This window comes from Ursus arctos, unplaced genomic scaffold (genome assembly GCF_023065955.2).
Source record: "Ursus arctos isolate Adak ecotype North America unplaced genomic scaffold, UrsArc2.0 scaffold_13, whole genome shotgun sequence".
Taxonomy (NCBI): Eukaryota; Metazoa; Chordata; class Mammalia; order Carnivora; family Ursidae; genus Ursus; species Ursus arctos.
The window spans coordinates 69,187,529-69,199,743 of NW_026622797.1; the positions used below are offsets into that span (position 1 = coordinate 69,187,529).

A 12,215-nucleotide genomic window follows, 5' to 3' on the forward strand; every position below is an offset into this window, starting at 1 on the left:
CAAAGATTTTATTTATTTATTAGAGAGAGCACAAGTGGGGGGAGGGGCTGTAGGAGAGGGAGAAGCAGGCTCTCCACAGAGCAGGGAGCTCCCTGGGAGGACCCTAGGATCATGACCTGAGCCAAAGGCGCTTAACCGACTGAGCCACCCAGATGCCCCCCAAACTCATCTTTTTATAAGATAGAGAAAACAGTAATTACCTATTTCCAAGAGTGGATGAGATGACTGGGGACAGATTGAGGGATCATTAACCAGCCTCTCTTGCCCCCTCCCAAATTGCTCAGCCATCTACCTCACCACCTTTGGAAAAACTATCAGTGAATGTGTGTATGGGTCTGAAAGTCTCTGTGGTGCCTGGAAGCCAAATTTGAATGTCTACTTGGAAGAACTGGGAACCTGGAGAATGATTGAGGCTAGGGGCTGGGGCATGGGATCATGCAATCATGCTGAAACTGCGGTTCAGAACACACTACAAGAACGAGGTAGAAACCCACTTACTACAACTAGAGTGCATGAGCAAAGAAAAATAGTTGCCAGGGTCACTCCAAGCTGAGTTTCCTTACTACCGGCTCCAGGCTTTTAAAATTCTTCCTCCTGGAGACGGAGGTGGTTATTGAGCAGGAGGCAGAGGTGTCCCGACTCTGTGGAAGTTGCTGGATGATGGATTCCAAACATTCCGCTTTCCCTGGCGTTGTTCTTCCTTCAGATCTGTCCTCAAGGTGAGCTGTGGCTATCTTCTCTCACCAAGCAAGATGCTAAAACTAACAGGCCTATCCTCTGTTGAATAAACAATCATTGAATACCTATCTAACGCCAGGCGATGTGCCAGGGATTCAAGGCTTTACTTTAAAGGTTCCCTTTCATTTGTTACTGTTCACAGAAGGCCGCTGACTTTTCCTCTCCTTGGTAGTTAGCTGGGTTAGATGGGGCAATGAGGTGAAGCCTCAGGTTAAGTAAACCTCTAGAAGTCAGTTAGATTTCTACCGTTTGGTTAACGAAGAATTGTGCCTCTAGTCTTAGCCAGTCATCTCAAAAGCGTGCTATGAGTCAGCCGGGCTTCTCGGTGTGGCGAGCGTGGATGAGTCACCCCTGCCATCGCCACCTTCTGAAAAACCGAAAACCTTACTCTGTGGCAGTGGGGAGCAATGGCAGCATCTTTGCAAGTGAAGGGCGGGATGTTACATTGTACCAAGCACTTGTCATCTTCTAGAAGCAATCTTTCACATATACATACATCTACATATATGTGTGTATATGTGTGTACAGATCTGTACACACATAGAGACACACACATCCACCCATATGTAAGTGTGCAAAAACATATTTAATAAGCCTCGAAGTCTTTCCATACTACGACAGACAGGCAGGGATTGTCGATAGACAGGCATGTAACTTTATAAGGATTTTTTTCCTGTGGTAAAAACAGAGCAGAGGAACTGCAAAGAGAAGTGCCCTGGTTATTCATTGCCCCAAAGTTTTCATGTGATAGCAGGTTGTATTTCCAAAGAAAACCACAAAAATATCTTAGACTAAATTCCCTCTGTAGTATGGTGTGCCACTTCCACGTCAAAAAGTGGGGTGTCTATTTTTGTACCCCATTTGATATACAGGGTGTGTGTGTGTGTGTACAGGATACTTGGTCTAGCTGGCTAGCTAGCTTGTATATACTGGTAGAGTGTTTACCTAGTTTGTAAATCATTTACTATATTAATTATATATAATCACAATAAATAGTATTATGAAAACATTTTACATAATAATATTAAATCATGGCAATAATATTCGTGTATACTTTCAAGAATGCTATCTTTTTCTCCGTCTTATCAAGAATTTGAATTTGTGCACACATAGTTTGAAGTAAACTAAGAGTTGAGACACCCAATTTAAACCTTGAAGCTCTTATGTATGCTTTTTATTAATGCTTTCTTTTGAATTCTTATGACTTTTATATCTTAGCATAGAGTGGCTTTTACTTGTGGCATATTTAACACTTATAGATTCACATATTAGCCAGCTACAAATTAGGGAACTCAGTGAGAACATACAGTCTCTAATGAATTTAGTATTTGAAATTACTTTATTAAACATTTATTCTAAGTCCCCATTCAAGAGTTATCCTGTTCCTTAATGACAGCTCTACATTAGCAACTTCGGGTTGATACTATTACTGCTGTTCTAAAGTCCCAGTGCAACATAGTTGCATCTGCTCTGTGCAAGAGCTTATGCCTAGGATGGTGGTGGGTCAGAGGGGCATAGTTCCTACCCCTAGGAGGTTTTCACAGAAATGGAGAGGCCAACATAACTGGCTGAAGTTCAGGGCAGATTGTGGAACTTCATCTAAGAATTCTAACCAAGCAGTAGGGGGATGCCATTGAGAGAATTATGTATTTTGGCTTTGGGGTTGTGTGAAACCTTCACGGGAAGCTGGCAGCTGGGCAGCTCCTTACAGGACTGAGGTGGATGGGTGGAGATGGAGGAGAGAGGCTTTCCCAGCCAAGTTGAGAAAACATACATTCTCTTGGACTCACACCGTCCTGATGTGGCAGGTGGCAGGAGATAAGAGCATGTTGGAGCATTGACCTTGGGGTCAGATGTGTAGAGTCTGTGATGTCTGCAAGGTACTCACTGGAATGCCAAAAGAGGCTGAGGTTAGGAAACCTGATTTCAATTGAGCATATGGTGCAAAATAGCATAAATCCCAGCTGAATGTAATTATTTTTCCTGTCCTGATTCTTAACGTTTTTCTCCCAAATTCCAAAACAAAAGGACCTAAAGGTGATTAGAATGATAAAAATATTTATTAAGATGTTTTCAAGTTTTGAAGGTTAATCCTTTTCGGCTTGTTTAATCCCATTTCTTTTTAAAATAAAGATAAAGTCACTTCTGTTCCTGAAAGCTACAGCAATGGTGACTTTGGTTCTGCTTTTTCAATCTTCACTTTGTCATAAAGCAGATTCTGAAATGTGCATTGACTTCATGCTCTCACATTCTGCAATCTTGTTATAAATGTTTCTCTCTGAATTAATTCTGATATAATTGTTCACTGCATAATGCTGAATTTTCATAATATATGAGCTGCAATATCAAAGCACAAAAATGATACTAGTTTAAAAAAGGAAACCAGTTTCAATTCTGAAAATTTCCTTGTGGCTTTGTATATCACTTAAGCAGTGGTTCTCAGCCTCTTGGTCTCAGAAACTGTTTATGCTCTTAAAAAATTGTTGAAGAGTTCAAAGAATTTTTTATGAAGTTGTATTTCTCAATATTTACTGATTTAGAAATTGCATTAGGAAAAGTTTTAACATATTTATTCATTTTAAAACAATAAGAATTAACCCATCGCATGTTAACACAAATAAATATTTATAAAAAAATGACAACTTCCAAAACAAAAAAATAAGTAAGAAAGGTGGTATGGTTTTATCTTTCCATAACTTTTTTTTCTTTTTAAAGACTGGCCTAATAGAACATAGCTAGATTCCCATGGGCATCTTTACTCCATCTGTTGCAATCGCACATGTCATGTAGCCTCTAGAAAATTCCTTAGCACTTATGAGAGGCCGAGAGTGAAAAAAGTGAATAGCATCTTAAGATTACTATGAAAATCATTTTGACTTCACAAACTCACTGAAAAGTGTTTAGAGTCCCCAGATCACACTTTGAGAACCACCAACTTAGAATAATATTTATTTGGTGCTAATTAGGTATGGAGGTAAATAAAGCCCATAATTACTTACGTATAAGTATATACGTCACGGAGAAATAATAACATACCTTTGTTTTAGCCTTACCTATATTTATACAGTTTGTTTTTCCATATTATAAACAGTTAGTTCATCTGACAATTTTTTCTTAAAAGATGTACAGGTTGGTATAAACCTTTGGCAAAAATATGGTCTCATTATGTCAATCTGCATGAAAAATAACCACAAATTTTGACTCATGCAGTTTTAAACCTTATTTTAGAATGCCTTTTTTTTAAAATAAACTATTTGTTTTGAAAAATTATAGATTTAGAAGAAGTTGCAAAAATATGTACAGAGAAGTCCTGGGTATACTTTATCTCCCAAAGATAATACTGTGCCCATCTGTAGTTCAATGTGAAAACCAGGAAATTGACATTGGTGCAACCCACAGAGCCAAGTCAGATTTCACTGGTATTGTGTGTGTGTGTGTGTGTACGTGTGTACGTGTGTGTGAATGTGTGTGTAGTTTCATGCAATTTTATCCCATGTGTACATTAGTGTGACAAGTATCACAATCAAGATCCAGAACTGTTCCATCAGCACGTGGCTCCCTTTATAGCCACGCTTCTCCCCCTCAACTCCCTCCCCAAAACTAGCTCCTTAAAACTGCTAATTTATTCGGCATCTCTCTAATTTTATTATATTATATAGAGTGTTATATAAATGGAATCATACAGCATGCAGCCTTCACTCAACTCAACACCCCTGACATCCACCTGCTTTGCCTGTGTATCAGTAATGTGTTCCTTTTTGTGTTGCTACATAGTATTTGCTGGTGTGGATGTACCGTTGCTAGTATAACCACTTATCTGTTGAAAGTGTTTGGATTGTTTCCAGTTTTTGCCTATTATAAATAAAGCTGCTCTGAACCTCTATACACGAAGTTTGTATAAACATAATTTTCATTTATTTGAGATAAATACTTAAGTACAACTGTTGGGTTATATGGTAAGTTTTATAAGAAGCTCCCAAATGATTTTTTCATTTTATATTCCCACCAGCAGTGTTTGAATCATCCTGTTTCTCTGCATCCATACCAGCATTTGGTGTTATCATTATGTTTTGTTTTAGCTATTCTAATGGGTATATACTATTTCACTGTGGTTTTAATTTGCATGTTACTAATGGCTGATGATGTTAAATGCTTTCCATGTACTTATTTGCCATCTATATATCCTTTCTGCTGCAGAACCCATTTTCTTCTTCTCTCTCTCTTTTTTAAAAAAAGATTTCACTGGGGCACCTGGGTGGCTCAGTTGTTAAGCATCTGCCTTCGGATCAGGGCGTGATCCCAGCGTTCTGGGATGGAGCCCCTCATCGGGCTTCTCTGCTGAGAGCCTGCTTCTTCCTCTCCCACTCCCCCTGCTGGTGTTCCCTGTCTAGCTGGCTGTCTCTCTCTCTCAAATAAATCTTAAATTTATTTATTTGAGAGAGAGAGAGAGAGAGAGAGAGAGAGAGAGAGTGAGTGGGGGAGGGGCAGAGGAGAGGGAGAGAGAGAATCTCAAGCAGATTCCCCACTGAGCGCAGAGATCGACATGGGGCTCAATCTCATGACCCTGAAGCCATGGCTGAGCAGAAACCGAGAGTCAGTCACCTAACAGACTGAGCCTCCCAGGTGCTCCTGCAACAACCATTTTCTAATTGTATTTCTTTTCTGTTGAGTTTTGAGAGCTCATTGTCTATTCTAGATACTAGCCCTTTGTTGGATATGTGGTTTGCAAATATTTTCTTCATGTCTGTACGTTGTATTTTTATCTTCTTAACAAAGGATTAACCTATAATTTGGATGAGTCCAATTTATTAATTTTTCTTTTATGGGTCATGTTTCTGTTGTTAACCCTAAAAACTCTTAACCTAGTTCTTGGCCCCCTAATTTCTTTCTTTCTTTCTTTCTTTCTTTCTTTCTTTCTTTCTTTCTTTCTTTCTTTCTTTCTCTTTCTTTCTTTCTTTCTTTCTTTCTTTCTTTCTTTCTTTCTTCTTTCCTTTCCTTTCCTTTCCTTTCTTTCATTTTCTTTCTTTTTTTTTTTTTAGAGATTTTATTTATTTGACAGAGAGAGACAGCCAGTGAGAGAGGGAACACAAGCAGAGGGAGTGGGAGAGGAAGAAGCAGGCTCCCAGCGGAGCAGGGAGCCCGATGTGGGGCTCAATCCCAGGACCCTGGGATCACACCCTGAGCAGAAGGTAGATGCTTTAACGACTGAGCCACCCAGGCACCCCCATTTTTTTCTAAAAATTTTATAGTTTCACATTTTACATTTGTCTATAATTCATTTTCAAAAATTTTCATGCAAGGTATGAGGTTTACATTCAATTTTTGTTTGTTTGTTTCCCTGTGGATGTCCAAAAGTACTGGCCGCCCTTGAATTCCTGTTAAGTTGTTTTGTCATCTTTGTCAAAAACCAGCTGGCCATATTTGTGTAGGTCTATTTCTGGGTTCTCTATTTTGTTCTACTGTCTGTGTATCTATCCCTCTACCAGTATCACTCAGTTTCGATTACTGTTGTTGTATACTAAGTCCTAACACTGGGAACAGTGATTCTTCCCACTTTTCTTTCTTACATTGTTTTAGCTGTTCTAGATCTTTTGTGTTTCAGGAATAATCTTGTCTATGTCTACAAAAGCTGTACTAGGGTTTGGATAGGCATTCCATTCAATACAAAGATCAATTTGGAAATAATTGACATCCTTACCATGTTAAATCTCCCAATTCATAAACCCGATATGTCTCACCATTTATTTAGGTTTTCTTTAATTTATTTCATCAGTTTTTCATAATTTTCAGCATACAAGTCCTGTATATATTTTGGTAGGTTTATGCTTAAGTATTTTCTTCTCTTTGGAGCAATTGTAAATGGTATTGTGTTTTAAATTTGTTTTCACATTATTGTTTTTAGTATGAGGAAATGCAATTAATTTCCGTGTGTTGATCTTACGTCATGCAATCTTGTTCAACTTACTAATTAGTTCCAGGACCTTTTCTGTAGGTTCCCTCCGCCTTTTTTCTAAACATAGACAATCATGTCATCTACATACACGGATAACTTTATTTCTTCCCTTTCAGTTTGTGTGCCTTTAATTTCTTTTTCTTGCCATACTGCACTGGCTAGAACTTCCAGTACTATACTGAATAACAGGTGAGAGTGGACATCTTTGCCATGTTGCTGACCTTGGGGGGGAAACATTCAGTTTTCACCATTAAGTATGATGTCAGCTGCAGGTTTTTTGTAAATGCTCTTTATCAAGTTGAGAAAACTCTTTTGACTCTTGTTTGTGGAAACTTTTTATTATGAAAGAGTATTGAATCCTGTCAAATTCTTTTCTGTGTCAACTTATACATCATATGATTTTTTTTCTTCTTTATCTTATTGATATGGTAGTATGGTAGATTACATGAAATGATTTTCAAGTGTTGAACCAAACTTGCATATGTGAATTGTTCCCAGTTGGTCATATATAAATCTTATACATTGCTGGTTTCAATTTGCTATTATTTTGTGTTTTTTTGCATCTAATTTTATGAGGTATACTGGTCTTTCATTTTCTTTCTTTCTTTCTTTCTTTCTTTCTTTCTTTCTTTCTTTCTTTCTTTCTTCATACTGAATTGGTCTGGTTTTTGTGTCAGGGTAATTGTGGCCTTGCAACATGAGTTGGAAACTATTCCTTTCTCCTCTGTTTTCTAAAAGAGGTTCTGTAAAGTTGGTGCTAATTCTCCCTTAAATGTTCTGAATTGTTTTTTATTGGTAACTGATGCTCTGTTCATCTTATCTCTCATGGTTTGAATGTAAGCAATCCATAACACTTTCACTTAAAAAATGGGAATAAAAACTTGCCCATATTATCTTATATGAGGTTTTTGTAGGATAGGTAGGGATGCAGTCCAGTTCCCTGTCTCCCCATTCTCAGGTTTGTTGAAGTCAATGCTGGCTATGGTCAAGCACTCAGCTGACCTTGGCTAGCCTGATCTTATGCACTCAAAATGCTTAGGTAAACTGCATCTACAAGTATAAATAAGTCAAGAAATGCATTTAGGAAAACTCTGATGAACATTCTGTGCTGTCTACTCTTGCCACATTGCTGGGCTCTATTGTGAGCTCTAAGGCTCACCTACCTCCAGTGACTAAAAAGCAGGAAAGACGTTGTCCTTTCCTTCTGTTCTCCTACCTAGGAATGGAGGAATAGAAAGGATGAACTCAAATGCTTATACATTTTGTATATCATATATAAGCTTATCTATTGTATATGAGCTTATCTATCTATCCGTCTATCACCTATCATCTATCTGTCCGTCTTCTTAGACATTATCTAGTTTAAGTTACACGTCTTACAAATAAGGACCCTGAGGCTTAGCAGAATGATATATTTAGAAAGAGAATTTTTTATCAGCATCGAGTCCAATTCTATTGGTTTATATGTGAAATGGAAAGATTCGATTCCCTAGCTCTTTCCTAAAGAAAAATTGTTTTTTTATTTACATGGCTCCAGAGTGTGTTGGGAGCTGTAAGCTGAGGGGTCAAGACATTGATGGCTATTATTAATAGTGATGTTAAAGCTACTAGTTGTTTTTTATGACTGGTAAGGCAATTTTAGAGTAACTTTGTTTTCCTTGTGTGTTTTGCAGGAGAGCCATGCATGACTACAGAAAATATGCAGCTGTCATTCTGACCACACTGTCTGTGTTTCTGCATATTCTCCACTCCTTTCCTGATGGAGAGTTTACAATGCAGGGTATGTGACCAAACGGATTTGCAGTAATAGGAAAAAAAGCACATTTCTAGATGTACATCAATAACTCCATTAATTACATTTCCACCTTCTTTTCAGATGTGATAAATCTTTGCTGCTGGATACATATCCAGGCACTTTGAGATTGTAAACATAAAGTTAAATTAAGTTCAGAAAATGTATAGTGAAAATTGATCTAACGTCCATTTAAATAGCAGCATGAACATTTTCATCTGAAATAGAATCCTTATTATTCTTTATCTGAGTTTTCTAAGCAGAAAATGCTCCTTATTCAGTTAGCTCAGTTTTTCTTTTTACATTTATCCCTGAAGATAGATTTAAACATTGCCTTTGTAGATGAATTTCACATCAGTTAACAAGTGAGAAAAACAAAACCATTTTACGCAGTACATTTGTTTTGCTGTAATGTTTGAAAAATCTCATATAGTAGCTGATAAAATTCCATATGCTGTGAAGCTGTGAGCTACTATTGGTTATGGTTTTTCCTAGACAGGTGGTAATGTTTTAATCCCTGTTTTCAAGTGCGGTGCTCCATGTAATGTCAGGCTCTCCACTCATCACGCTTTCTTAATCCTCACATATTTTTCTCTGTCAATATTTGGAGTTTCCATGGGGGGAAAAACAATAGCATGTTCTGAAGGGGAAAATTTTTGCCTCTGGGCAAAATTCTCCTTTCAGATGAGCATGCTGTTTTCATTTGTCAAGTTTTGTGCTCCCTAAAGGCACGCTATTAGCATTGGGATAGAGAATCCATGGTTGAAGAGACAGAAACTACTACTCTTTTTTTTTTTAATGTTTATGGGAGAAACTACTGCTCTTGAGATCTCCCATGCATATCTGCAAAAATTGTTTCCTGTGAAAATAAATATAATCAGTACAAATAGATACTATGCATGAAAATTAACAGATAGCCAAAAAGTATTTATTATTTTCCTTCTATTTCCAATGGAAGAAGAATATTTACCATCTCATAATCAGGGAAAATTCAACTTCTTTTTATTTTATTTTATTTTTCAATTAAAAAAATAAATTCCATGCCCAACGCGGGGCTCAAACTTATGATCTCGAAATCAAGAGTCATCTGCTCTACCACCTGAACGAGCCAGGTGCTCCTGTTTCTTTTTGAATCATTCTTGGATTATTTTACTCTTTGTCTTTTTTGGTGATAGGTTGCCCAGAATGCAAGCTAAAGGAAAACAAATACTTCTCCAAGTTGGGTGCCCCAATTTATCAATGCATGGGCTGCTGCTTCTCCAGAGCGTACCCCACCCCAGCAAGGTCCAAGAAGACAATGTTGGTCCCAAAGAACATCACCTCAGAAGCCACATGCTGTGTGGCCAAAGCATTTACCAAGGTGAGAACTTAGAGGGCCCCAGAAGTTTTCTAACAGTCCAACCTGAGAAATGTCTTCAGAACACATCCATGGGGTTTAATGCCAGAGGTTTCTAATGACCCATCCTTTGCTTGACATTGGTACAGGGATTTGTCTCCTTAAATCAAAAGTAACCTTGTGGGGATAGTCTGGATTTATTCAGAATGAAAGGAATAGCTGTGGAGATGACGAGGGGTAGGTTCGAAGAGAGTATAGCATACACAGACAGTGCAAACCTAATCTTTTAGAGGGAGATATTAGCTGAAATGAAGAATGTGCAAATGGAGCAAGCATCTATTTAGTCCAGCTGGCTACAGACAATTTTATTTAACATTTTTCAATTTTGTCCAACCATCCATCCATCCATTTTTTTCTTCCTTTCCCTTTTAGGCCACAGTGATGGGAAACGCCAAAGTGGAGAACCACACGGAGTGCCACTGCAGTACTTGCTATTATCACAAATCTTAAATCTTTTGCAAAGAGCATGTTGATGACCTCTGATTTCCTGGAGTGAAAAATTAATTTTTTCGGTGTTTATGGCCTTGTGAGATAAAACCTTTTTTTCCCCTTACCACACTCCTTTTGGCATGCTTCGAGGATGTACTGCAGCTTTATTGCCTTTCTTTTTATCCTACAGTATAATCTGAAATCTAGTTCTTTTCATTTGGAGTGAAATGCAGCATTTAGCATGACCATAAAAAGCTGGTTCCTCTAGAAATAAAGCCTTTTAAATCATCATTCTATCATTGGATTCTAATTTTTTCTTAAGAGTTTAAAACCAGTTACTTTTGCTAAGATTAATTGAAGGGTGTGAGCCAATGGGTGAGCCATGCACTCAGTGACCCCACACTGGAGAACATTGATCCCACCAAGCCTCCCAGAGCAATCTGCATCCTTTAGCCAGTGGGCTAGTTATAAAACAACCTGTTGGGGTGAGGAAAGAAAGCATAAGAACTTCTACTGCTATGCATTTTTATATCACCCCTTTGATGACTTTTATAAAAGTACATATACATCAGTATTGTAATAAGTGTATAAAGTTTATAAATAATTAATTATGCATATATTGAGGATGTTTGGTCAGATACTTTCTACTGGGAGAAGTGTGCAAAATTAGGGAAAAAAATTAGAGAGCACTGCTGAAGGTTTTGAGCAAGACAAAATCCTTCCCAGCCTGAAGTTTCTATCCACTTGGCTTATACCCAGCCAAAAAAATAATACATTTTATTAGTCCCTGGCAACTAGGTTATAATTGAATGGTGGTTAAGGAAAGGGCATTGTTGTCCTCAACAAAAATTGGGCATTGCTTTGATATTCCAGAGGCATTGGCTCTTACATTCTACACTCAAACCTAGAAGGGAATGAATACATGATGAGCAAAGTACTCACTGAACCCTCACTGTGGGCGAGGTGGGATGCCAAGCGTTTACTTTAGTAAAATTTTATGTAGTTATATCCAAATGCTTAAGAGCAGTGCCACATTTACTGAGTATTTATACTTAAAAACAGAGATAGCCCTTCCTCTGAGGATCATGGTTTTATACATTAAATTATATTAGCTATGGAAGAGATCAAAGCCACTAAAAAATTCTACTCCTAAAAGAGCCTGACATTAAAATAAAAATCACACTGGTCACAGATAAGGTTTTCAAAAAATATTTCAGTTATCATCAATTTGTCAAGATTCCATTTCTAAGTGAAAAGCTAGTTCTTAACAGTTTAGTAAACACACCGGGTGTCAGGATGAAAAATTAAAATGAGTGCAGGTACTTTTTAAGAAAAACACATGAAGATATTACTTCATTTGTTCATTCATTCATTTATTATACATTTATTTAGTGTCTAGCAAGTGCTGACACATTGTTACATTATGGGGATTCAGAGTTATCGGGATTTCCTGAAAGACAAAATGGAGAAAATATAATGTAGCTTAATTCGAGAGAATAGTGGTGGTGATCGTTAGTTCATCCAGACATCTAATAGATATTCACTGAGAATCTACTATATGTCAGGTCTGGAGAGCCTGTGGGGGAATTCAGTGGGAGAGGAAAGCTGCTGATATGCCCTTCATCAGAGTGTTCTTGTCTGTCTGGGATCATCTAATTGACAGAGGGGAAGGGGACATGCCTATGGTCATTCAGATCACTCAAATCAACCCTAGAGAGCACTACAATGAAATGTCTTGGCCATATTGACCTCCCATCTTTGCAGGTGCTACACATGGTGCTGGGCCTATCCAGGTCAAGATGAATAAGACACAGACCTTCCTCTGAAGTAGTCTACTGTCCAGTGGGGAAGAGAGACATAAGCAAAGAATTACAGTCTAATGGGATACATGCTATGGGAGAGGTTTG

At 37.8% G+C, this 12,215-nt stretch overlaps 1 protein-coding gene across 1 annotated transcript; it reads left to right on the top strand.

Annotated features, from left to right (window-relative positions):
* The first annotated feature begins 8,371 nt into the window (after nucleotides 1–8,371).
* Nucleotides 8,372–10,329, top strand: CGA (glycoprotein hormones, alpha polypeptide). Its single transcript, XM_026511847.2, has 3 exons — nucleotides 8,372–8,471; nucleotides 9,659–9,843; nucleotides 10,252–10,329. Exons 1-3 carry the CDS (start codon nucleotides 8,372–8,374, stop codon nucleotides 10,327–10,329), a joined length of 363 nt encoding a protein of 120 aa, XP_026367632.1.
* The last annotated feature ends 1,886 nt before the right edge of the window (nucleotides 10,330–12,215 follow it).

Coding starts and splice junctions, on each gene's coding strand:
- CGA (XM_026511847.2), top strand. CDS start 8,372: ATGCATGACTACAGAAAATATGCAGCTGTCATTCTGACCACACTGTCT. Junction 8,472..9,658: donor TGGAGAGTTTACAATGCAGG/GTATGTGACCAA, acceptor TTTTGGTGATAG/GTTGCCCAGAATGCAAGCTA. Junction 9,844..10,251: donor TGGCCAAAGCATTTACCAAG/GTGAGAACTTAG, acceptor TTTCCCTTTTAG/GCCACAGTGATGGGAAACGC.